Source organism: Nilaparvata lugens, chromosome 1 (genome assembly GCF_014356525.2).
Source record: "Nilaparvata lugens isolate BPH chromosome 1, ASM1435652v1, whole genome shotgun sequence".
In the NCBI taxonomy this organism is placed as follows: Eukaryota; Metazoa; Arthropoda; class Insecta; order Hemiptera; family Delphacidae; genus Nilaparvata; species Nilaparvata lugens.
Genome location: NC_052504.1, coordinates 33,866,895 through 33,894,734, shown reverse-complemented (window position 1 = coordinate 33,894,734; position 27,840 = coordinate 33,866,895). Strand labels below are relative to the sequence as shown.

The 27,840-nt window shown below is 35.8% G+C and overlaps 1 protein-coding gene across 1 annotated transcript; it reads right to left on the bottom strand.

Moving 5' to 3' along the window:
- Window positions 1–311: 311 nt before the first annotated feature.
- On the bottom strand, window positions 312–27,372 carry LOC111044521 (NADH-ubiquinone oxidoreductase 75 kDa subunit, mitochondrial). Its single transcript, XM_039426723.1, has 13 exons — window positions 27,018–27,372; window positions 22,923–23,089; window positions 22,473–22,580; window positions 16,315–16,538; window positions 15,226–15,367; window positions 13,547–13,768; window positions 9,148–9,481; window positions 6,544–6,695; window positions 5,626–5,808; window positions 4,244–4,430; window positions 2,701–2,876; window positions 1,793–1,927; window positions 312–678 (listed from the first exon to the last, which is right to left on the bottom strand). The coding sequence occupies exons 2-13, from the start codon at window positions 23,073–23,075 to the stop codon at window positions 511–513; spliced, it is 2,184 nt and encodes a 727-aa protein (XP_039282657.1). The 5' UTR covers window positions 23,076–23,089; window positions 27,018–27,372; the 3' UTR covers window positions 312–510.
- Window positions 27,373–27,840: the final 468 nt, after the last annotated feature.

The following is a 27,840-nucleotide window of genomic DNA, read 5'->3' as shown; positions in this document are numbered from 1 at the left end:
TTGGATTAAAAGTTCTGACAAAACACGGAAATTTTTAACCAATGTGTGGTTACACTGGGTGCGAGAATAAACTGGTAACTGAGGGAATATCCTTGTCGAATCGATACTAATAGAGTATTAATTACTATTGAAAAATAGGATAAGCTAGGGGTTTCCAGCCGGTTGTGCAAAATAAATCTAGACTTGATCTCTGCTCCTATTACAACTCAATGCTAATTAGAAATTATGCTGATTGGATTTTACAATCGACCGTGTGAATAGTTTTGAACGCGAGGGATAGAGGGATGCTAAGAACAAAGGAGACAACTATAAATAAGGAGTATAAATTATATTTGCTGGAGCAATTACAATTTGAATGCAATCAATAGGATGGATTGCATTGTAACAGATATTTGTCAGACAAATTGAAGTTCTGCTAACTCGATCACAATTGTAGAGGAGACAGAATGTGAGAGTTGGTTAATATCATAACTATGTTTTAGTTGGTAATAGATGTATTAATGGTTGCGCCTAGGCTGATTGCGCCTCGTAATACTTGGACTGCTTCTGCTTCATGACTGCCTGTACACATTTTGCCATTGTTTCTGATGCCCTGCTGATAGAATTCGTCATGTAGAAGTCTTCCAAGTTCTTCAATTTCACATCAAATGATTCATTGCCCAGCTTTGCACTAGCATCCTGAAAATTGAAGAATAAAAATTGAAAGTACTTGAAATAATAATTGAAAGTATGTGAGAATGGATTTAAATATACAGTATAATTAAGAAACACTAATTTCAATACAAATAAAAAGTTGAAATCTTGTATTCGTCCTAGTTTGCAATCTACAGGGAATGCAGAACATATATTCAAGCTATAAGTATGATTTCAACTGTCTATCTGAAATATTATTTCAATATATTTCTAGTACATGAGCTTTTTATTATTATTTCCAGTACTCCGTACTTTTTCAGGAATCGAGTACTTCAAACCAGTTTGTCATAGAATATTATTTTTTCAAATTAATTTGCCTGAAATTATCAAGTAACCAATACAAAATGTAATACAAATTACAATTACTATAATAAATCATCAAAAGGAAAGTTATAGAAATAAAAAGATATTAGCCTATAGAATAGACTAAAAATGGAAAAAATTATGAATGTTTTAGATTTTAAACCTGTTAATGAAGCAAAATAGTGTCACAACTAACATAAGTTAAAACTTTTGCGCTAGTCGATAAATGGAATAAATTGTTATTAATAACAAAATATTTAGATAGATGATAGTCATAAAATAAAAATTCCAAATCTAAGAAAAATCTAGATAGCTTGGCATAATTATCTAAAATTGTTGAAAAAGGAAAATGGAAGGTAATAGGATATACTACAATGCAGTGGTCAGAATTGGCTTGAATTGATAATCTTGAAGGGATTCCCTTGAAGGGATAATTAAATATTCTTCTTCTATGAAACACGTTGATAACATAAAAATAATGCGAGTACATAGTTCACAAGATGTTATCGGTAATCATGATAAGATAAGGCAAATAATATAAAATTACATTTAACAACTAAAGCGTAACAAAGTTCTTTACTATTGTATTTATTCTATCTTTAGAAACAAGGAAATGTTTAAAAAATGAATGTCATAAGATTTTGATGGATATTTATTCTGTTCAGGAAGAAAATAGAACGGAATATAAAGCGTTTGAACAAACGCAAAAATACATTACCATAGCTAAATTTCATAAGATATAATATTGACAATATAAAGTCGAAAAACTCGTTTTTCAATAATAACATTAACTCACCTTGTTCAATTCACTAGCCTCCTTGAAGAAGTTGGCCTCTTCTACTTCATCATATTTCACCAGATTTGGAGCAACCTCTTCCAGCCTCAGCCTCACTTCTGCCAGGGTATCGAAATCCAGTTTGAAGCCACTCACCTGAAAATAGCACGATACATTTATAATAAAGGCATTTCACAAAAAATGTTCAATTTTCATTACAAAATGTTAAATTTAGAAAGTCTTAAAACGAAGGTAACAGTCCATCAATCTGTCTTCTTTTAACATGGACTATATCTATTCAACTCTTACCAAAAAGTATGACTATCACTACTTGGTTCATTTATTGTTTCACGGTGATCTTATCGTTCATATGAAATTAGATATGTATAATTTAGAATATGAATCATTTGAAATGATTATTATAAGATTAAATTGAACAACCATGAAAATTGATAAGTTCGAGTATATTTTGTAACTTCTTTCTTTTCGATTGTCAAATCGAGAAAATAGAGTATTAAGTTATTATAACGCAATATTTTATGCTAGGATAAAACTATCAACAATGCCAACAATAAATTCTATTATTACTGTCAACTATTCTATCCAATTCCAATCAGTCAATCTGTATTATATCCTTCCATTATTGATTGAATTATTTTTTCTATCTAATATTTTCCAATACTTCTCAAATTAGAGATGTATTTTTGTTACCATATATACAATTATTAATACTGTTAACCATTAATTCCAATCAGTCAATCTACTTATATCATTTTATTTATTTGAATCTCTTTTCTTGCTCATCGTTTCCAAAACTTCAAAAATTAGAGATTTATTTCTTAAATGAGATTTATTTCTTAAATCATATCAGAACAAATGCATGTTTCATATTAAGAATAATGAATAGCTAATAGATGAATGATGCTGACCTCGGAGAGAGCGCGGATGATCTTCCAGTCGTCGCGAGCCATGCCGGGCGGTGTGACGGCGACAAGCGTCTGCTGCGCTCGGCCCTCTGTGTTCACGTAGGTGCCCTGCTTTTCTGTGTAGGTGGCACCAGGCAGAATCGCATCCGCCATCGACGCTCCCTGGTCACCGTGGTGTCCTACCAAACCAATCAATCCATTATTATTTTATAATTTTAGTTTTATTTTTGTGGTGATATGCCATATTAATCCATAATTATCTTATTTTTAGGTATGTTTTTGTGCTATGATGTGCTTTTGAATAGAAAGAAATGGGAACTTTGTGAATTTCAAGTAAAGAGACATTTCGACACTCGGAAGCAATTATTATCCCCTGATTGAACGATTATGTCGAAAATCTAACTGATTAGTACTTTTTAAAAACATAAACCCATACTTAACGTTTGTTGAAATAATATTCTTTAGAATTACAAAAATGACTATTTGGCTAAAATTTATTTAATGGAATTTACAATTCCAAGAAATCTATAATTTGAGAGCTTTGACTAAGTTAAATCTTCCTGAACATACCTTTGTCTGATCACCAAAAACTAGAATCAATGTAAAACTGACACAAAAGAGAGTCGTGATGATTTCCATTTTCCATTATTGATGTTTAAATACATTTTGTTTGTTGAAAAGTACTTTTTTTATAGTTTCAATTGGATTATAATTTCAATACCGGCAAAATAATTTGCGTCAAATGTTAAAAAGTTATCAAAATATAAATATTTATTATTACATTGATGTGCGACATACAATTAATAATAATTGATAGCTCAAGACATGTAAATACTGGGAAAAAAGTGAAATACTGAGGATACAAGAAGAAAAATATAATTATTTCAATCTACTTCTTAAAAATACTGTAACATAGAAATTAATGTTTCCAGAACTATGACAAAAATAAAGCAATCCATCTTTATTATTGAATCTATTCATTTCTATTATTAATCAAAGTTTGACTCAAGTAATGCGAGTTAGGGTGGCCATGGCCACTAACGACAGGACAAGTGTGATGAGCCTGTGTGAACGGACATGTCTTCCAACAAAAAAAACAATCACGCGAAAGGCTTCGAAACGAAAACCTGCTGTTTGACAGCAACTAACATAAAATAAACAAACAATAACAATAAGTAAACAACTGGAAAATTACTAATTATAATGATACAAAAATTATTTAACCTCAAATACAACAGCGAAAAAGAAATAAACAACAAAAAATCAAAGATACAAAAACCTAACCTTGAATAATTTTGTTTGAAGCATTTCGCTGATGTGTACACACATGTTCAACACACTTGTTGATTGAATGAATTGATAGAATATGGTAGAATGCTTTAATTTAATAGATTGGAAACTAACTGGAAAATGGATACTTGATATAATATATAATTTTGTCGCTAGGGTGACTAGTGCAAATGCTTCTGTATAAAACTTGTTATGATATGACACTTGTCCTGTCATTAGTGGCCACCATAACAGAGCGGTGTTCTGAATGAGTTACCTTGATAGATGACAAAAGTGCTGGCGGGCAGATCAGAGCGCTGAATGATGCCTTCGTCGGCTCCGAGCAGGAACAGCACCTTGGGCGGGTGCTCGAGGATGGCCCTGGCGTTGGTCTTGTAGCCGAGGTCGAGGGCGGCCACCTGCGACGCTGTCTGCTGCAGCACGTTCAACACCTTCCACCCGTCCTGAACCAACGCAAACATTCACTTGGCAACATTAGTAGCATAACTAGAATATTAGCATTCCGCTTTACAGGATTAAAGATTGGAATTTTTTATCATTTCAAGACAATGGTAGGAATTAGTTGGATTTACCAACATTGTGCTTTGCTTTTTCAAGATGATCTCTACTGGGTTTCTCATTGTAAATTCTATATTATATTGAGACATTGGTAAGGGCCACACCACATTAAGCGTTTTTTCAGGCGACATCTCATCGGAGAGCTTCCTGCCCTGTTGACTCTAAAAACGCTCAATATGGTCTGGCCCTTAGCAGTAGTTATCATTACAGCCTTTGAGGTCTTAACCAAGGAGAAACACGAGAATATGAGCCCTGAATCCTTGAGCCAACGCATCATAGCCTCAATCTCATAGCCAAGTATATCAAGAATTCTAGGAGGCTATTTTGACAACTTAAATTATGAAACTAAAAATATGTTACATAAATGCAATACCGTATAATTTATGGAAATGATAAATTTCCTCAAGTTATTCATCATCAAGTAATTTAATTATTACTTATAATGATATGTATATTATTAAAGATATTAATAATAATTTATACGTTATTCATAAACTGATTGAATTATTATTACTACTTATAATGATAACAATTACTTGTAAAATCAAGTTCTCAACATTAAACGACCCAATAACTATATAATCAATTAATAAATTATTATTACAAATCATCCATCAATGTCATTCCTATGGCATGGGAATGAAGAATGGAGTTGTATCTAATAACTGAATCATAATCAATAAATCACAACATTGCACATCTGATAGAAGAATATTTACATACGGCGAATTCGAGCTAGAGAACTTCCCAGAAATAAAGTGTGTAGGTACTTGTAATGGAGAGCGTTCATGAAGTTCGACTGTAATGGGTAGAACAAACATTTTGTACTAGCGATATCCATGACAAATAGCAACTCTCAATTCTTAAAAAATCCTGAGATTTCCATCTAATATAAATGAAAATATTAAAATTAGCTCCTATACAATTCGTCTAACAATGGATGTGATAGTAAGAGTGAGGAACCCACAAGTAGTGAGACATTAGTGAGTTATAAAATGTCACAATCTTGCAAACTGAAATATAAAATAAAAACTGAATCTGAAACTGAATTAAAATTATAAATAATATAACTGTAATTACGTGCGTTTTGCCGAGCTTCTGCGCAATCTGCTGCACAGACGCGAGAATGGCGGCGCCATCGGGTCGCTTCAACTGCTGAGCGCCAAGGATGATCATCGGCTTCTTAGCTGCCTTCAACTTCCTAGCAAACGGATGTGAATCGGACAGCAGTTGCTTCAGTACATCAGGTCCTTCACCTACGTGCTGCAATGCATCATCCAATAATTAATGACGAAAAAAAATTATAGGAGATACTTCCTTCTATAACAGCTCCTGCCCAAACAATAATTATCAAATTTTACAAGTTACTCAAATTGCAGACATTGAAAATGAGGCTATAGGTAACACTCCAAATTTGACTCAAATAAAATTATTCTTATTTATTGAATGCTCGATCTTAGAGATGCATAAATACTTAATTTATAAACGGATGAAAACCAATAGGAATGGGGATTCTATATTTAGGATCTATTGTTCAAGGCATTTATTATTAAACGATATCTTGACAACAATATTTTCTATCATATGAATCAGCTAAATGGATAAATTCATAATTAGATTATTTTAAACGCATCAAGGTCCAATTCATTCATTCATTATTCATTCCTTGGTGACGACTCTAGCCGTGCTTTTTAAACGGCTGAAGTCTATTACTGTAAAGTATTTTTATGTAGGCTATAGTCGACATGTATTCAGACTACAATAATATACTACAGGGATAGACTACATTCGTTAATACAAAGACCGCTTAGGAATTGGACCTTTAGAGAGTTTTTTTTTAATTTCCGTAACTTTAAATTTGGAATTTCATGACACGGTTTCCAATTTGCACCTCTTGAGTCTGCCTTTAAAGGGTGTTCTAAAACCAGTTTTACTCAAAACAAGAAAAATCACACCCTAAGAATTGAAACATTGTAGATGCTTATAATTTGTACTCACAGTGTAATCATAGGTGAGATTGAGTTGAGGCCCGATGAGAGCGATGTCCAGCTCATTATGCACGTATGATTTACGGATTCGCGCGTTCAGCAGGGGAGCCTCGAATCGTGGGTTCGTGCCAACCAACAGAATCAAATCGGCTTCTTCAACACCTATCAAACCACATTACATTATTAAATTACATAATATACATTTTCTGATTTTCATTTTATACATCTACTTATATATTTTTGTAGATTTATTTATTTCAATTCCGGTGATTTGGAATTGAAAACTGTACGTTAATTCATCTCGCATAATTATTCTGTTTTGCTGTTGAAGTTCTCTATACCACACAATCACAATGACTCACCATTATCTCATTATTTATTCAACTATTTTATGTCATGTATAGAGAGTAGGAAGTGATGATATGTCTTCAGTTTATAACTGTGGTACACAAAGTATAATTTTCAAAACAATCCAACCCAACTATGTTGAAATAGCATAGTAGATATGTTCAGGCTACCCGGAACTCAACCCAACACACAGATGTATAATCTTTGTAGGGGTATTCCTTCAAATTACTAGGTTAAATTTATTGTAAAAAATACATTTGTGGAATAAATATTCTTTTCATTTGAATTTTGAATTCGACTTCACAATAAACTGTAATTGTCTTACATAAATGTTATTCTTATCATGTCTGTGCAAATAAAATTTACACAGTGAGCAAGTAACATACTTAGTGCCAGTTGCACGTCCGTCTGTTAAATATGGAAATTAACGTCGATTAACAAATCAGCGTTAGTTTTACGGATTCATTTCTGTTCCACCAAGATTGGTTAGTTTTTAATCCCGATTAAGTTTACCGGTTAACTAACCAAGATTTTGACGGTTTCACAATCCGGCAACACTGTAAATTAACTGGCACAAAATAATTAAGGTTATGTCATTGAAGCGGTGAATTTGAAACTGAAAAAATTTTAACAAACAAGAGCATGGTCCAATATTATTAGACAAAGAAAAAATGAGTTTGATTTCGATTCTAATAAGAGAGAATATTTACATAATAGAAAACTGATAATGATAGGTATGTTTTAAGGTGAAAATGAGGTTATGTTATTGAAGCGGTGAATTTGACCATTCAATCAATACAGAGGCATGCGCGCATGCGCCATAAAAATGCTCTGTCTGTCACCAGTGTCAAGTGCTATACTGCTAACAGACGACAACAGATCGAAAACTAACCTCAAAAATCAGAATCTAATTTTGAATGCTAATATCAGCTAAATACACTTCTCTATTTTATTAATGAATGAAATTCATTCATATATTTAGCCCATACTTTGATTTTTTAGTTTTTTTTCCAAAAACTAATTGGAAGACAGCTATCATTAGGTACCTAACCGGCGTTAGTTGGATTTAATTCCCCGTGAATGGCCTGTTAAAAATTTTTTACGTCGATTAGTATAACCAGCGTTATTTTTCGATTTTTACCTTTGTGCAACCAAATTTTCTTCGTTTCAACTAATCACGGTTAAAATGGTGCCAACTAATCAGAATTAAAAATTGTTTACGCCGGTTAGTTTAATCGGCGTTATCGCTTGAAATTTCTGTTTTGTGAAACAAAAATGCATTGGCTAACACTAATCTCGATTAAAGTACAGCATTTAATCGTGATTAAACGTTAATCGACGTACGAAATACTGGCGGTTACAGTATTAAAAATTAATGACACCTCAAGTCGCAAAAGTATCAAAAGCAGAATCATTATCTGCAGAAAGTTGCCCAAAACAATGTGATATTGATAATTCAATGCACGCTTTCGTTGCCAACTGGAATCTATCACAACCATTCAAGCTGTTTTACTAATACGGATTGGTTCCCAAGGTGTGCTAGGCTAATAACGTTCCTTAAATGATGAATGGATACCGACTTGAAATTAACTAGCTAAGTATCTCATCAATCTATGAGTACTAATTTACTCATAAAAAATAAATTTGATTTATAGATAGTACTCCATCTATCTAGAACAATGTAGAGAGGACCAAGGACTGGCTTATTAATGAATGTCCATATAGTTGGCGAACTAAAGTAAGATAGAGCTACTTTTTCTTTTAAGAATGTTAACTGTATAAGTGTTTGAGGGCTTTGTATTTTTCTTCTTTCTATGTTTTTGTTATTTTTGCTCTTACATGAATATAATAAGAATGTCAAATGTTGCATAGTTATACATTATTAATGCATATTGTTTTCATTACGTTTGTGTAATTATTTGTGTATTCAACTTGTATGACTAATAATAAATTATATGTATGAATGAAAAAAACAAAAAAAACAATCCATCAACTTGACTGATCGACTTTTACTGTTAGAATTTGGGAGTGGAGCAGTTTTGGACTAAGCCTGTTGCTCTCTCCCAGTCATTGCTACATTATTTGTAACTGTATTCAAAAATGAAGGAATAATGAATAACTCAAGATATTTGATTAAAATAGATTTATAGATTGATCTTAGGATATTACTCAAACTTTCTCAAGACTTTTCTTATGAAACTACTCAAACTATCTTGAGAATACTCTATCAACATATTTGAAAGTATCGCCCAGAACAGAGACATACCAGTGATCTTGTTGTTGAGGATGTAGGTGGACCTGAGGTCGGTGGCAGCGCCGGTGGCGGGGAAGGCCTCCTCGGTGTAGAGCTGCTCGGATCCGAGGCGGTTGAAGAGGTCCTTGAGGGCGACAAGTGCCTCGGCGTCGACGAGCCCGCCCACAATGGCGGCCGCCTGTGGTCCCGCCTCCACCAGCTGGCGTGCACAGCTGATCAGCGCGTCTTCCCAGTCCACAGCTGCCAGCTGACCCCCCACCTTCAGCATCGGCGAGATGAGTCGCTGCCGCTTCAGGCCGTCGTACGCGAACCGCGACTTGTCCGACAGCCACTCCTCGTTCACCTCCTACCAACACAACAGACACAAAATCCGACTGAGTCACTGTCAATGTTGTAGAACCGTTCCATTAAATAAAAACACACATATGTTGTCAAATTCAACACAGTTTTATTTGGTACAGGATCATGGTTTCGTGACCACACAGGTCTTGTAGCAAATAAAACTGTGTAGAATTTTACAACATATACTTAATTACTTTAGTTGGCTCTACAGTTCTGGGTGAACCATGGCCTCCTCAACACAATGCCTCCAATCGTCTCTTCTCTGGGATCTTTGCCGCCAGTTGTTGGATACGCCCAGCACACGCAGATCACCTATCACATCATTTATCAATTTCGTTCTCGGTCTTCCTCTCTTTCTCGTCCATCCAGCAGTCTAAGTAGTGTCCTCTCCATATTCATTCTCACCACATGTCCAAGCCATTCCATCCTTCTTTCCTTAATAAATCGTACAATATTTCCTTCCCCTATAGCCTCATCGAGTTCGCTGTTCGCTGTTCCTGGTTCTCCAAGCCCCTCCATCACATAGTGGTCCCCAGATCCTTCGATACATCTTTCTCTCGAATGACTTCAGTGCTCTTTCATCCCTGCTCAGCAGTGTCCATGTCTCTGCTCCATTATGTCACAACCGGTCGAACTAACGTCTTGTACATTTTCACTTTAGTTGCTCTTGATACTATTCTACTCTTAAAAATCCATTGATTTGCAAAATACGCTCGATTGCCCATCATAGTTCTGCTAGAAATTTCTTGGCTAGTCTTATTGTCGGCTGTCAGTGTAACTCCAAGATACTTAGACTCACTGAGACCTTCAATGCAGCAATCATCTGATAGTATCAAGTTGTCTACGTGCCTTCTTCTTTCATTTGCACACATTCTCATATACTAGGTCTTTCCAATATTAATTTCCAGACCCAGCTCCCTTGCTTCCTCTTTCATTGTGCTGAAAATCTCTTTCAACTTATCGCGATTCCTTGCTATCAGCACCACATCATCCGCATAGGCCAGTATTTGACTTGTTCTGTTAAGTATTGTGTTACTTGTACGGCTTGTACCTATCTTCTGAAGTATTGTTTCAAGCATCAAATTGAAGAGGGTTGCTGACAGTACGTCACCTTGTCTTACACCGGTTGTAACATTGAATGAGCGGCTCAGTTTGTTTCCTATTTTAACTTGCGCTGTCGTACCATACATTGTCATCTTTATGAGACTGGTCAACTTTCTTGGGATTCCCATCTCATTCAGCACATTCATCATTCTGTCTCTTTTGATGCTATCAAATTCTTGGCGGAAGTCCACAAAGAGCATATGCAAATCTGTATCGTATTCATAACATTTCTCTATGATTTGCCTCATTATGAATATCTGGTCCACGGTGCTTCTTCCTTGCCTGAAGCCACACTGATGATCTCCTATCAATTCTTCTGCAAAGACCCCTCTAATCGTTTCAACAGCAGTGATGAAAAAATCTTGTAAGAGGTGCAGAGTAAAGTTATGCCTCTCTAGTTGTTGCATACCCTTTTATCACCTTTTTTATAGATGGGACATATAATATCTTCAGTCTACTCTTCAGGCATTTTTTCTTGCTCCCATATCCATCCAACCAAGGTATGTACAGCTCTCAAGATTTTCCTTCCTCCATACTTGAGCAACTCAGCTGGTATTGTGTCTCTGCCAGGTGCTTTATTATTCTTCATCCTCTTTATTTGTTTCCAATGTAGAAGGAGCAGGGGAAGGAGCAGGGGTTCTGCACTTGCATAAGTGATTGTGTCTTCTCCATCATAATTTTGGTTCAGGACACTGCTACAATGCTCAGCCCATCTGTCCATGATCTTATCCTCCTCACCAAGCACTCTTCCATTCATGTCTTTGCATGTAATTAAGTTAGGCTGGAATCCTTTCCTTATTTTCTTGACTGATTGATAAAACTTTCTATTTCCGTTTCTTTCATTCAATTCCTCCATATTTTCTATGATCCTTTTCATGAATTCTCTCTTTTTCTTCCTACAAAGTGTGTTTGCTACTTTCCGACTTTCTGAATATTTAGCACGGTTCCTCCTGGTATCTCTCTGCATCATTTCTATCCTCATTTTTCTGTCTTATGGCCACCTTGCACTCTTCATCATACCATTCCTCATTTGTTTCCCTTCTGCTCTCCCCAAGGCTTCTTTGGACAACATAATTTATTGTGTTCTTTAAATTATCCCACAATTCTTGCACCTTTCTCTCATCACCTTCCAGTTCATTCAAGCCAACAGGGATCAGTCTATCCAGTTCTTCCTCATATCTTCTTGCCTTCTCATCATTTTTAATGCTTTCTATGTCTATCATGCACTTTCTGACAACTCTTCCATCTCCGATTCTTGACAGCCTTTCTCTCAACTTGACTGATACAAGGAAATGGTCAGAGTCACAATTCTCTCTGTGATTTAACACTCATAATGGATGATGCATGTCTTTTAGATGTCAGCACATGGTCAATTTGTGTTACCGTTCCTGAAGAGGGTGAGGTCCAAGTACCCAAATATATTTTCTTTCTTGGGAAACAAGTACTACTGATGACCATGTTACTTGCTACTGCAAATTCACTCAGCCTAATGCCGTTAAAATTCGTGACATCATCATGTAAGGTGTTTTTACCTGCTATTTGTGCCATGAAATCTTCTTTTCCAATCTGTGCATTCAGGTTTTTTTTAGTACAATCAGCATGTCATATTTGGGTACCATTCAACATTCTCTCTCTAATGCGTCATAGAAACTATTTTTATCATCCTCATTCCCATCCTCAGTTGGTACATACACAGATATTAATGAAATGTTCTTTAACCTTCCTTTAACCCTGATTCTACACAATCTATTACCTGCAGGATAAAACCCAAGAATAGATTATTTCAGTCGTTTTCCCACCATGAAGCCTACTCCTCCATGCCCAGTCCTGTCTTCTTGTCCACTATAGAACAATGAGAAATCCTTTTTATCTATTCTTCCATTTCCATGCCACCATGTTTCTTGGAGAGCGACCAACTCTATTTTAAACTTGGTCATCTCATCCGCTATTTCCCTCATTCTTCCTGGTTTCATCATTGTCCTTACATTCCAGGTAGCAATACTCCAGTCCAACATCCTTAATCGTTTCTTGTTTCTATTTCCAGTTTCATTTCCTTTAATCCAGTCCGAAATCCGAGGCATTGTTTGAGTTTTCTGAACAAGTTTCTTTTTACGGTGAAGAGCAGTTAAAACTTCGACCAACCCCCAAGCTGGAGGACCAGGGTCATTTGTTTGGATTCGCCTTCTCCTAGGCACCTGCTTTCACCACAGCTTTCAGAGCGTCACCTACCCTGGATTTAATTCAGGTTAACTCCCTAGGTTCTTCAGCCCTCTCCGCCGTTGGGATTTCTCCTCATCCGCCTTCGAGACCGCTGGCCGGTATTTGACAACAGATGTGTGTTTTTATTTCAAATACCAAATCCTATTTCCATTCCATACCCCCACACCTCTAGTGAGGTCCAAGTTATTATGACAGTATGATTAGCATTGGTGTTGCTATCCTTGTCTATCATTCGACAAAGCAGATGGCGCTATCCTTTTTATAATAATTAATAATCATAATGAATTAATACTAATAATGCTAACATCAAAGTATGAATATTTCATTATTATCATGAATAATGATATAGTATTTAAAATACATTAAATCTATTGAGGTAATTTCTATTACGCTTGTCATAATACTGTTCCAAGTTTGGATGCTCGATACTAGCTAAGAAAATAACTGAGCTATTATCGCTGCTCTTATCGATGGTTAGGACCCAACAGCGATTTCCAGCGCAGCTCGAACATCAACAGGCATATTAGAAAAAGCGTCGCTATTTTCTACACGTTGCTAGTATCGCTTATCACATCTCCAACCTCCAACATGAACGCACCCTAGGAAAGCTGTTATTTTCTTCTCATTCGAGTGTATCACGGATAACATAATTGCTTGGCATAACCTTTAAAATACAATGTTCTAAAGCTGCAAATGACAATTTTGTAAACAATAGTTTAAACTGGATGAAGATTGAAACGATTACCTCATTGACCCTGGGCAGAATTCTGAGCACTTCTCCGGTCCTGGTGGAGACGACAATGTTGGATCCGACTGCGTCGTGCACGTCCACACTCTCCGTCTTCCTCGTCTCCCACGGCCGGGCCGTGAACGAGTACGGCTTCGAGGTCAGAGCACCAACCGGGCACAAATCTATTATGTTGCCCGACAATTCGGATAAGAACATTTTCTCAACGTAAGTTCCCACCTGCAATCATACATTACAAATTTTATTGTGCTGCTGTCAAATGTTTTAATAAAAATAAATATATATTTTTTTAGCATTTAACGAGCTTGTTATGTCTTATTATAACGTGTTAGCAACAGGAGAAAAAAACATGTACAGATCTAGATTGTTTATTCTATGGTACTACTTCATTCACAGTGGAGATGTCTCCTCAAAGTATAAGAGCTCCGGGGGTTCGCTCTGCAGAAAAGTAGTGATGGGAAAGCATTTCAACAATTATTTGACAGTGAGAAACACATAGATAAGTCAAATGCAACTCTTTCCAGCAAAGTAGAATCACAGACTTTTTAAAAAACAGACCAATTTTAATAACCTGATTGTTTTGATTTTCTCATACATCAATAATATGCTTTTCTTTATAACCATTTACAATCTTATTTTTATTATTACATTTTTCATCATAACACTTCGATGATTTTCAAATTTCTAAACTGTGTTCAAACATTAAAAATAATCTATGGATACATTTTCTTTTCTCTTCCATTAATATTGTAGATAAACTTAATAATTCAAGAATATTTTACAGTTATCAAAATGATATTTTCTGCGCACAATAATAATTGGTCAACATTTTGGGTGGGCTCCAGCCCAGGCCTTATTGAGTCGGCGCCAGTGGATACTAGTTATCAACTCACAACTAAGCTAAATAATTGAGTGGGGCCTTAAAATAATACTCACAACACAATTATAGGTTAGAATAAATTATTTAATTGCTCCAGTTATATTACCAACATGTCAATTTGTTAATTTTTTTTAATTAGAAAAACTTTCAAGTGAATAAATATTATACTACAAATCAAGAGAAAAATTATAAAGCCATTATTGATGATAATAGTAAGAGCGATTTAACGTTTTGCATATCACGCATTTGGAATTACTCAAATCGAGTTAATTAGATCGATTGATAAAAATAATTCGACAGCGAATCTGATGTCACCGGTAATTAAAACTGAGTGATGCAGCGAAATATTCTATCAATAATAATTATTATTATTATTTCTTTACCAAGCTATAAAGTGGTATTTCACTATCTGGAACAGAATATTGAAGCACTACTAACTTTTTCTCTCTAAAGAGTAAAGTGGCTACTTAAGAAATGATCACTCTCTACGGACAAGTAATAACCCCATTTAGATAGCATCACTATGAACGCACGTGTCCAAGTTATTAACTCTTGCTGTTCAGTAGTTCTATTCATAGTAAGATAGATTCCATCGGAGATCTGGATCAAGTCTGGGTGTAGTTGGAGCAAGTTTGTTTTGAAGCAAATACAGTAGGCTTATCATGATGAAGATTATTATTTTATTAAATTATTATTTGATTTAATTATTTTTGCTATGTCATTTGGCAACATAGTCTTTTACTTGAGTCGCTAAATAAGTAACTCGTAATTGTATGAAAATGGATGGTGAATTAACCTGCATTTCGTTGCCACGACCAGTGGTTCCCAAGTCGTCGATGCCGGCCACTTCGGACGCGAAACGTATACACCTCGTGCAATGGATGCAACGCGTCATAATTGTCTTCACCAATGGACCTATATCCTTGTCTTCCACAGCCCTGCAAACCACATCACATAAAGCATACATTATAATGACCATTCATCCTAAGAAATTCACTTCTATCACACTAATTGAATGTCACATCAATCTTGTACAGCCTTCCATTTCAGAGGATTTTTGCAATAATTAAGGAAGAGTCCCTATAGTAAGGTGCACGTTATAATGGCAGTGGAGAAAGATAGGAGAACGACGTTGCCAATCCTCTGTCTTTTTAATGTCTTCTATAGACGGTAGCTGATACAGGTTTATTGATGTAATATTGACTGTTCATTCTCATTTAAAATAATCAATTATATTTTATTAAGCAAGAAATTATAACTTTCAATAATTTCATAATGAATTTTCATAATTAAAATAAAATATTTTGTCAATTGGTTATTAATTCTACATTGTTAAAAGACGATCTGGCAACAGAGCAAAGCAAGAAAGAGATAGCGCTATCCGCTTTGTTGAATGATAAAGGAGGATAGCAATATCATTGCTAATCAAACACTGCCATTATAACGTGGATCTTACTATAAGGTACATTTATACGGTTGGCTCTCAATTTAAAAGTAAACCGTTTTTTAATTCCGTTTTTCTGTGATAATATATTTCAACTTCCTGTAAAGTAATGAATTCAGTTCACAATTGAGTTCTTTGAATTCCAAAAATTTGTTAGCTGATTAAAATGTATTTACATACAGTAATAGTTTTAGTTACCTAGGCTCCATCTACAGTTAGTATTGATCTCTTTTGATGTAGCTTTTGGAAATGTAAATTAACTTTTTCTTTTCTTGAGAAAGTACCTTATCGTTATAAGTAATAAAATATTCTAGAATATCATTAAATTTTTATTTTCAAAAATGATAAAAACTAAATCAAGGAAAAAAAGTTTCGGAGTGGCGCTTGTTTTTGTTTTCAATATTGTAAGGTATTTGAGTAGAGCAGCAATGAATGAAAAACCTTTTGCCAGAGTAGTCGATGTCGGTGAAGCGACTGCGGTCGCTGCCGAACGCCATGCTCTGATCCTGGAGGTCGCATTCGCCGCCCTGGTCGCAGATCGGACAGTCGAGCGGGTGATTCACCAGCAGGAACTCCATCACGCCCTCTCTCGCCTTCTTCGTCATCTCCGAATTGGTCTTGATGCGCCAGCCCTTCATCACCGGCATGGCACAAGCTGCTACCGGCTGACAATAACACAATGAAATATTAATTGATTTGTAAAATAGAATCTGTTGACGAGGCGAAGTTTGGACAGTAATGTCCACTGTACCTCTATAACAACTATACACAAGGAGGGACGCAATACAATTGATACCATGCTTGAAATAATAAACATGTGAGTTGAATATACTGTTCTTGTATGAGGTGAGATAAATATCGAACATCTTAAAATAATGCAATTAATGAATAAAATACAATATTCAGAAAGTATCGTGTCTCATTTACTATTCATTATTATGTATTATATATTTTATTTGCCATAAATTTATCAAACATCTTGACGTAGTTTGGTTCTTGACATGAATACGACTAAATGGTGTTACAATTACTGTGGTAAGGTTCTAATGAGAGTTCAAGTATGAATTTCAAACTAAATACAGGTGTAAACAACTATTGCAGTTACAAAGGATTTCGGTAGGAACAGCGTTAACAGTATTATAATTTTTATTTGAATAGCAGATGAGACAAATCTTTCCATAATTATTTATGGAGCACAATGATAATTATAATAGGTGTAAACAAATTATGCAGGACTAAAATAGTAAATGCAATAGTCAATAAAATAGACAATATCTGAGATACTGATCAAGAGTAATATCAGATTTGAACGTCAAGAAGTAGAAATATCTAAAGCTAAAAATATTATAAATGTTTCTTTCAAGAGTGATTCATTATTACAGCTTTATAAATCTCTAGTCGATTCAATAATTTCTGGATAGTAAAAACAAATTAAAATCGATTTAAAAGAAAATGGTTCTTAATTATCGAGTGATGAAAATCAACGTCCATGTAACTTAGAACCAGCTTGAAAGCAGATTTGCTATAAGAATAGTAGATAATTAGTTTAAAAACGTTTTATGTAAAGTCATCATAATTATAAGTCCTATGCCCGGTTTCAACAAGATCGATCAAGAATTTGATCAAGGTAGAGCCGGGTACGATTTAAATGTGCGAACTGGAATTTATAGTGTCTATCGCCATAAAAATCATATGCTCCAGAGCACTTGCAGTAAACCGTACCTGATTTGCCATGCTAAAATATCCTGACCTAGCTTGGTGAAACCAGACACTAAAGATAATATTGACAGCATACTCTATCCGCTTAAGCACATCATTAATAGAAGTTTTGCCACTGGTACTTTCCCAGATATCCTCAAATTAGCAAAGGTCATCCCTCTATATAAAACCGGGATTGAACATGAATTTAATCATTATTGTCCAATTAATCTACTCAGTTTTATACCAAAGATTATTGAGAAGTGCTTCAAGAAGCAGTTCATTGATTATCTGAAAAAGAGCAATATACTAATAAGTAATCAATTTGGATTTAGGGATGACCGGAACTCTTCAAATTGTTTTTTTCCAATTGAGCGATTATCTAAGACAGGGCATTAATAATAAGAAATTCATTCTCTTGTTGTTCATTGACCTCCAAAAGGCATTTGACTTAATTGATCATTCAATATTGCTAGATAAGTTAACAGCCATTGGCATAACTGGTACTGCACACAAATGGGTCGAAAGTTTTTTGTCAAACCGTCGCCAGATTGTGTCAATTGAGGGTGTCAGAAGTAACGTTAAAGATATCAAGTACGGTGTAGTTCAGGGCAGTACCCTGGGTCCAATTCTGTTCTTAATCTACATTAACAACATCATCCAGGAAAATATGGAAGGCAAAATGATGCTGTTTTCTGATTATGCAGCAGTCTATTTTGAGGGTGACAGTTGGGAACAAGTGTACAGACTGGCAACAAAGGAGCTGATGCAATTAAAAAATTGGTTTGACGCTAATATTCTCAGCATAAATGTAAAGAAAACAAAATGCATGCCTATTTTCTTACATGAACGTCGAGCTCCTCCACTTAACATGGAACTGAGACTGCATTCTTGTGGGTCTGATTGGGGAAACGACTGCGGCTGTGAGTTAATTGAATCCGTAAACAATTACAAATATTTGGGTGTTTACTTAGACAGCAAATTGACTTGAAAAAATCATGTAAGGTACTTGAATAGCAGACTAAGAAAAATGATTTTTTGTGTTTAGTCAACTTAGGGGAATTCTCGATATCAGCCAACTAAGAATTGTTTATTTTGTATATGTTCAGTCAATTCTGTCTTATGGAATAATTCTTTGGGGTGGTGCTTCTAGAGCTCTGCTCCAAGAAATATCAGTCACCCAAAAAGCAATAATTAAATCTGGCCTTGGACTATGTAGAAGATTCCCATCTAATCAGTTATTTATTATATTTCCTTTTTCAGAATCAGACAGCTTTTTATTAAAGCAGTTCTTATGTACATGTACAAAGATGAAATGCAATTTAACCCAGAAGATAACCACAACTATTTCACAAGGGGCGTCCGTTTTCACCATTCTGGCCTTACACCAAATATTCGGTCAGCCTGTGATATGAATATCTCCTACCTATGTCACGTTATCATGTCAAATGTTCCACTCCCCAATAAGTCAGCTTGGGGCCTGCGGTATATCCAAATATAAAATAATAATATCAAACTGGTTGACGACTTTTGATGAGGATCATGAACGTGTTCTGAAATCGATTTACCAACCGTAGTTTCAATTGCAAATGTAATTGCAACTGCGATTACAATTTATTTTCGGAAATTTATATATTACTAGCAGGAACCCGTGCTTCGCAAGGATCTATTTTCAAACTTGATAATCTGAAAACTTGACGTAATGAAATTTTAAAGAACTTAAAATAGGCCTATAACCATCCTTGGTTAATTAAGAATCTAGCCTATAAGCAAAATTTCAAGTTAATTAGTCCAGTAGTTCAGATGTGGTGATGCGTCAAACATAATTTTCCTATCCCATACGTGTATAAGCCAACTCTTTATTTTATTATAGATATGGTTAACGACTGCAAGAGATAGGAGTGTGGAACAGAATAGTTGTGAAACTATGATAGCGCCAGAAGTGTCTCAAACACAATAGTAGGTACTACATGAACTTTTTGAAAGTGATTAAAAAAAATGTTAAAACAACAGAACTGAAAGTTGTCAACCTTATCATTCTACCTCCATTTAGAGAGGCTTTTGTTTGAGCCGAATGAAATCTTCTATATATATAAAAAATGAATGTCTGTTTGTGTGTTTGTTCCCTATGACTTGAAAAATACTTGACATAACGGCATGAAACTTTGGGAATATGTTGTGTGAATATTGGTGATGGTTTCTGACCAGAAATTTTAATAGGGTGGCTAATAATGATTATTTATTAATCTATTTTACAGAACTATGTTTTCGAAATTGTCGGCCTAGCGGCTACCGAAGAACGTAAAGATGATCATGATTCAAGATCATATTGAGATATGATTCAGCATCTAAAGTTACCAGCTGTAATAAACACGCCACCCTATGATAAATTGTGTAGGCTACTGGTATTAAAACGGTAGTTTGGAGTTGAAGTGTAGTTGATTGGTACCAGCTGTTCCTTAGAAGACCTATACAAATATAATTATCACTCCCCTATCATTGAGTAACCGGAAAATGTTGGGAAAAAATTATTCACCTCATGGAAGAGAGTTGTTCATATTCCACAGCTTACTTGTGTGTGTGTGTGTGTGTGTGTGTGTGTGTGTGTGTGTGATGATGGGGGGGGGGCAGAGAGTATGTGATGATTTGGGGGGAGGGTGTAGGGATGGTTTTATTTGATTCAACATTAAACATTAATTTAATAATTAGAGCAACAAAATTAATCATGGATTGACAAAGTGCTGGACTCATTGACCCACAAACATACTTTTTTAGTCTATGTGGGCAATTACTATTTCATTATCAGGGTATTGGTATGCTGAACATTCACCGTAATAATACATTTCCCTATAATATTAATAGATCTATAATAAATAGTATTTAGTAATAGTAATAATGGTTTTATCAAAGTAATGAGGATAATTTCCACTATTATGTATTGCGTTGTCTAATTAATTTGAATTTTTGTAGTTATTTTCCCCTTCTATGTATTATATTCTATAATATGTTGTATTATTTTATGGAAATAAATAAATTCAATTCAATTCATAGTCTGTGTGAAACAAGTTGAGACTTGGCTCTCCAGCCGAAGAAATTACAAGGTTGCCATATCGGGTAGAATTGCAACTTTTTCAAATTTCCAATTTAACATCAGAATTGGAGGTAGAATATCATCCCCGATATGTCAGTAGTGCTAAAAAATTTCTAGGGTTGAAGGATTGAAAGGAAATTCAACTTGTTTTATGAAATTGGAAACATCGCAATTATTTGTTTTTCTTTTGAATAATTCTTCTCACAGAATCATGGGGCGTCGTAATGCGTAAGAATTTAATATCAAATTAACGAGGAGAATGTCCCCTTTCTATTGGTATCTGGATCATTTCTATAAGACCTATATAGTTATTTTTCAATTAATGATTATGTTTGTCAATGTCGAGATATTTCGAGCAGAAAACATGAAATTTTCGACATGCTAGGAACTTTTTCATTTCAAAAGATAAGTGGGTGGTGAAAGCGTGAAAGTTTCTCAGAAATAATTGAAATTATGTTTCCAGTTGTCAAAAGTAGTCGGAAGGACTTATTTTGGCCTCTCAGTCAAGGATAGCGGCTGAATGGTGTGCCACCATTTGCTATCAATAGCTGGGACCAACAAAAACGAAATACAGAAGGCTTGAAAAATTCAGTGACTGCAAGTCACATGATTATTATGGCCGGAACACACATAACCGCACCGAGCCCGCGCCGAAGTACGGCCGAGTGTCGGACGTACTACGGCGAATGAGAAACAAAGGCTTTCAAACGTGTAGGGACATATACTACCGCACTGCGCCAGCACCGTCGCCGTGCTTGTTGCCCGCGCCGTCACCGACTAGTTCAGTTTACTTTTTAACGGTGACGGTGCGGCCTCGTTCAACATAGAGTGAAAAATTATTGAAGAGATACAGAATTTTCCAGTTTTGTATGATCAAAGAGATGAGAAATATGGTTGTACGGAAAAATAAGTTCAACCAAAAGTAAAAGTAGAACCAAATAAGTTACGCCAAAGGTATAATAATAGACGTAATAATTAGATTAATCTATATAATAAGAGAGAGTAGGGTTGTGTTTGTTCGTGTATTCGTTTGTTCGCATCAAAACATGTCAGCTTGTGGATTGCATACCAGAAAAACGGGAATGATATAGATCTCCAAATTTTGCACATACATTCTAAAAATATCAAACTCGTGCACCTCGAAGCCCAAATTTCAATTCCCTTCTAGATTTTTCATAATAATTAATGTTAAAATTTCATTTATGGGACATACGATTTCATATGGCGAATTCACATTCAAATCATATGATAGAAATTAAAAAAAAAAACAGCTGTTCTATTATTGCTTTCTACCTGATTCCACTTGACCTCGATGATATTGTTTTATTTATTTATCTAATCATTCAGAATTAGACAACTTACAGAAAAGTACCACAGGCTTGTAAATAATAAAATAAACTACAAAAAGTATAAAAAGAACCCGTGACTGTGTCTTAAATTAAAACAAAAACACGTATTATCTTGAAAAAAAACAACACATTTTTCACCTTTGGTGACGTTTCGGCTTCAAAAACAACACATAGGTAAGGAAAGTATTGCTTTCCAAAAAAAGTATTTTCTCGTGCATGGGGTAGGTAGGTAGGTAGCGCAGTTCATAAAAAGAACACATAGTCTAGATATTTCATCTGTAGAACAGCTGTTTTGACGACTTTGAAAAAATGACGGCTAAAAAAAATAATCGAATTTTACAATTTACACAAAGGAGAAAGTACTCTGAAAACAATTATATAAACACATATACAGAAGTCTGATCGTAGTTTCAAATATGAGCAAGGAAAGTTGTGTGAGTGTACCACACCAGATTTTTTACCTTTGGTGACTTTTCGACTTCAACCAGACACATTCTACAGTTTCCAGCAACAGCAAGACGTTCATGATAGCAAAAACGGGGAATTTCTACTCCTACAAGTGCAGCCGCCTGTAAAATATAATAATTAACAGATTATTAGTTTTCACTTCAAAGCCCTGAAAACGAAAAGCATAAAAGATGTCACTTCGTTCGAGAAATTTTTTTTTTCAAATACTGGAGAATATTCTATAATTGCATTTAATTCTTCTCTAATACTATTTAGATAGAGAAGATTCCCTACCGTATTTTTTTATTGTTATGAGTGCAGGATAGTTTTGATTACAAGAATATGTATAATTTACAAGCACGAGCAACTGAATACAATTTGAATAATCAGCGCACTCAAATAGTTTACATACAAATCACATTATTTATTAGTAACTCCAAATTTCCTTAATGATAGATATTTACCTGAAGAACAGTAGTTCCAGGCTCGACCATCACTCTTTTATCATCTATGAAAACTTCTATTTTTTCTGGTGCGGTGGTTACACTAGCCCTGGAAACGGATAGGGCTTCCCTCACACAGGGCAGCAGAGCCCTATGCAAAGGGGTGCGAAGCATTGCGCTAAATTTGACTGAAAAGAAAGACATTTATAAATTCAAATTGAATAGATCCGAAATTGGGTTTCAAAGCAAGAGTGACGATGTAAACCAACTTAGGCACACATATCAATCATACTGTGATTATGAAAGCTGGTGCATCACCTCAAATAATCAACAACAAATAAATATTGTTCAAGATTTCCCATTTCTCCACCGAATTTGACTTATGATAACTTACATGGAATTGAACCGCCTTGACTGGAATGAATGAAATAATGAGATGTAGTACGATGACATAGTATCTAACTGGTGATTCTGATAGAACATGATCTTAAAAACGTATTTCTTCGTACGAGATCTCAATGTGAGGACAATGAAGATCGTGATGTTGGTTAAAGCTAGAAATTAGGTGTTTTTCGAAATAAAAGGTGCATTATAATCAGGTGTACCTGGAAATCTATATGGGAAAGAGCGCTCTACCTGGTCCCGGGTTGTAGAGCAAAGAATTACGCCCAGAAGGATTTTGGATTTAATTTCCTGGCTATGAAAAGTCGCATGGATCTAATGAAAAAAAGATTTCCAGCTAAACGGGACCTAATGGAAAAAAGATTCCCAGCTAAACGGGACTGTAATAAAAATTTTGTTTCTAGTCACCAGCTGTCTGTTTCCAATAATCAGTGTACTAGAGCTGTAAAAACTGTAAATAAGAAAAATCCCTGTACAAGTGTTCCTTCAACCAGTGTAAATAATACGGTATTGCCCAATCTTCTGACAATTTTCCTTCAAAATGAAAAACCTGACATCCTATGTGTGTGTGAACACTGGCTAGACAAAGAAGAAGCTAAATTTTATAGTAAAATTGAACTTGGTGAAAGGTCATTGAATCTATTGTCGCTCTACCCATAAGAATGGGGGTGGTGCTATATATACTGTGGTATTGATGATAATGTCGTAATCAAACCAATGGATCTCACACTGCCTTTTGTGAGGAACGGGTTTTTGAGACAGTTTGTATTGTCCTCAGTGAATTTTCCCTTGTTGTTGTGTCAGTGTACTGTTCTAATAACCTGTTCTTTGATCAATTTATGCATCAACTGGAAGTGTGCCTTGATTATGTAAGCATGCTTGGTAACAGAATTTATATAGGTGGAGACTTTAATGTACACCTAAACAAGGACGATGTTAAATCTCGTAAGCTACAGGATGTTTTGATGATGTCCAACTTGTACTGGACTAGCCTGGCACCGACAAGAGGCTTGAATTGCCTTGATGGAGTAGCAACTAATGACAACCCTAGTGCATATAGTGTGCTCATTGTGGACCCAGTTGTAGCTGATCATTATGCAGTACTTGTTGATGAGGAACAGCGCGTGAAGGTGAGTAATGACTGTCCTGCCTGGGTGACTAATTATCTACAGCAGAATGCTGACTGACAGCAGTGTAGAGGCTCTCAGGAGATGCCTGGAAGAGACTGACTGGACATTTCTGATATGATTGTTTCAAAAAAGGACAGATTTGACTTTTTCCACCTTGTATTGGTCTCGGCCTTCAACTCATTTTGCCCGGCAGTGTCCTTCAAGCCGAACTTGCAAAATAGAACAAATAAACCAAGGTCAAACAAGCACAGCTCCACAAGTGGTTGGTACACACACATCTGATTTGCAAAGCTTGAGAGTGCTTGTTGAAATGTTGTACAATGCTTACAAGACTGAGTCAAATGGTGTGCTATCTGATGAGAAACACAGGCATTATATCAGAGCCAAAAAGATACATAGACAGGAGGTGAATCGAGCTAAAAAAGATTACAATGCTAGAAAGACAATGCTAGAGAATCTCACAATCCTGTTAAGGCGGCTTGGAGCATTCTCAGCGACTCATATAAAGCCAAGTCAGTGGTTCGATGCGAAAAGAGTCCAGATGAGGTCAAAAATGCTTTCATGGATGCTGTCTCTGAGATTGTTGAAGGTCTACTAGAATCTCTGGCACATCCAGCATTGTCTGTCCCTCTGTCTCATCATAGGTTTACCTGTTTCGAACTCATTAGTGGGGAGGACCTGATGAGCATTGTTCAGGGTTTCAAGACAAGTCACAGCCAGGACGTCTATGGCCTGTCAGTGTTCCTGTTGAAAAAATTGATATGGGTATTGATGGAACCACTGCTGTCGCTGGTCAACAGCTGCCTCATGGAAGGTGTTTTTCCTAACTGCCTCAAGATTGCAAAGACAGTCCCGATTTTTAAGAAGAGTGATCCTACTGATGTAGGCAGCTTCAGACCAATTATTGTACCGGTCCCAAAATCATTGAAACGTCCATGTTGAGACAGCTGACTGTATATCTGGAAAGGAGCTACCTGATGAGGGATATGCAGCATGGTTTCAGGAAAGGCAGATCTACCACCTCTGCAGTGCTTTCATTGGTCGAAAGAATACATGTGGCTTTCGAGTAGCGCAAATCGGTTGACCTTGTGTTGTGTGACCTGACCAAAGCCTTCGACTGCGTGTTGCACAACATCCTGCTGGACAAGCTACATAGGTATGGCATCAGGGACAGTGCATGGAGCATGGTGGCAGACTATCTAAGCGACAGGAGGCAGGTTGTGTCGGTGATGGGTGCCACTTCAGAGGTAAGGAGAGTAACACATGGAGTTCCTCAAGGATCTGTGCTTGGGCCGCTGTTATTTCTCATACTCATCAACGATCTCCACCTACAGAATTCTAGTCTGCTGTTTGCTGATGATACTACCATAGTTGGTAAGGGCAGTGGACCCCTGGAAGCTAGACGCTGTGCACAGGAGCAGACGCTTTATTGTACTCTTAGCACCCACACTCCAGGGGATGAATCAGTCACTTTGCTTGGCTTTGGAATTGATGCCAAATTAAGTTGGGAGCCGCATATTGACCAGGTATGCAGGAGACTGTCTAGAGTAATCTTCCTGTTCAGAAAGCTGAGAAGCCTCCTGAGTCTCAAGAGACTTCTAATGATGTATCATGCGGTGTTTGGCAGTCATGTGCAGTATGGAATTCTTCTCTGGGGCCATTCTCCACATGCCAATGACATCCTGCTTCTTCAAAAGAAGGCACTGCGGATCCTTACCTACAGTGACTTCATTGCCCATTGTCAACCCATCTTCAGACGCCTGAAAGTGCACACCGTCTTCGGGCTGTATATACTGGCCTCTCTTACTGCAGTGAAGATAAACAGGGCTAACATGATGAGTAGGTGTCAGGTGCATTCATACGGTACCCGCGGAAGGCTACAGTTGGAGATTCCACGCTGTAGGTTGTCAAGAGTGAGGGACTCTTTTCCAGTGTTGGCACTCAAAATGTTCAACCTGCTGCTGGGCTCGGTGAGGGATCTTCCTATAGGTGTTTTCAAGAAGAGGCTGTCAAGGTGGCTGATTGAAAGAAGCTATTACAGTGTCAATGATTTCCTTGGGGATAGCTTTGAGGGACTGTGATGCCCCGCCATCTTGATTATCAAGTTTAAAGTTTTTTTTTATTTTTTGACGCGATCTATCTGGGAACACCTGGCTAACAATAAAGACTTTGGATATATTGGATTATAATAGTTTTTAATGGTGACAATCGAGAGATATTGTTTATTAAAACCTGGGAGTCGCTGTGTATAACGCTACTACCTATTTAATCACCGTACCCTACCACCACACCACCACTAATATTACACCCAGACACCAAAGTTAATATTAAATACTATTACATAAGCTATCAATAGAAGGAAATGCTTGATTTTTTTTAAAAACATTATTAATATTAGATTATGAAGTACGAGATAACTGTAAAATTCATAATAATATTTGACACTCAGGTTGGAGAGGAGGTAAACTTTATGATTTACAGTTCTAAAGTAGTAATTAATTTTGCAATTCAAATGTAAGAAAAGCCAACAACAATCTGATTGAATAAATTAATAATAAATAATTTTTATAAGTTTTCACCTTACCTAACTTTCACTCGACTTTTATTAGCAACTGCTAAATAATGAAGGTCGCCATTTCACGTAATCAGCTGTTTAGTTTTGATTGTGGTTTCTGGTTCTGAGTCTGAGGCCATGAGTATCAAGCAGCTGTTTCTTTTTTTGACATAATCATACAAAACATGAATGAAATTTGTTTTCTTTAGTTCAATTGCACATCTAGAAACATTTTCTCATATTAAGATAAAAAATTTAATTTTTAATCATATTATAAAATCCATCTTTATCTATCAATATTTTTTCTATGGCGACTGCGCGTACCTGGTATTTATAGTTCCCTAGCTTGAGCGTAGTCGCTGAAGCAAACATGAATTGGGTGTGTGACGTCACATGAGAGAGCCTTCGAACTAGGGAACTATAAATACCAGGTACGCGCAGTCGCCATTTTGAGTCACAGAAGAAGGAGCCAAATTCAAATAACATCCGTACGCTATGTTGTATGGTTTTGGACAAAATTTATATTGACATCACTGAAGGACTGAAGTGGCTTATAAAATATTGATGAGAATACTTTTCTAACAAGGATACATTCAAAAAATGAACGTATTGTTCAGAACAAAATGGAATGATTTGTATAAAATTAAACAAAACCCCGGTAACATACAAAACTAGTCCAGCTGTAGTCCTTCAACTCTGTGCCTCAACATTATTAGTTTTGGAAAGGTGCAGTCTTCAGAAAAAAGTTTCTATCAATCATAATAATTGGTATTGATAATTTTTACATCTAATAATAATTATTAATAGTCCACTCACTATACTGCATGGATTATTATTAGATGTAAAAATTATC

Bases quoted from the DNA above. Each gene is read 5' to 3' on its own strand.
- LOC111044521 (XM_039426723.1), bottom strand. From the start codon at position 23,075: ATGCTTCGCACCCCTTTGCATAGGGCTCTGCTGCCCTGTGTGAGGGAA. The intron at 9,482-13,546 runs GTAATCGTTTCA...TTGTGTTGGTAG, and splicing joins TTCTGCCCAGGGTCAATGAG to GAGGTGAACGAGGAGTGGCT. The intron at 679-1,792 runs GTGAGTTAATGT...TTCAATTTTCAG, and splicing joins AGGCTAGTGAATTGAACAAG to GATGCTAGTGCAAAGCTGGG.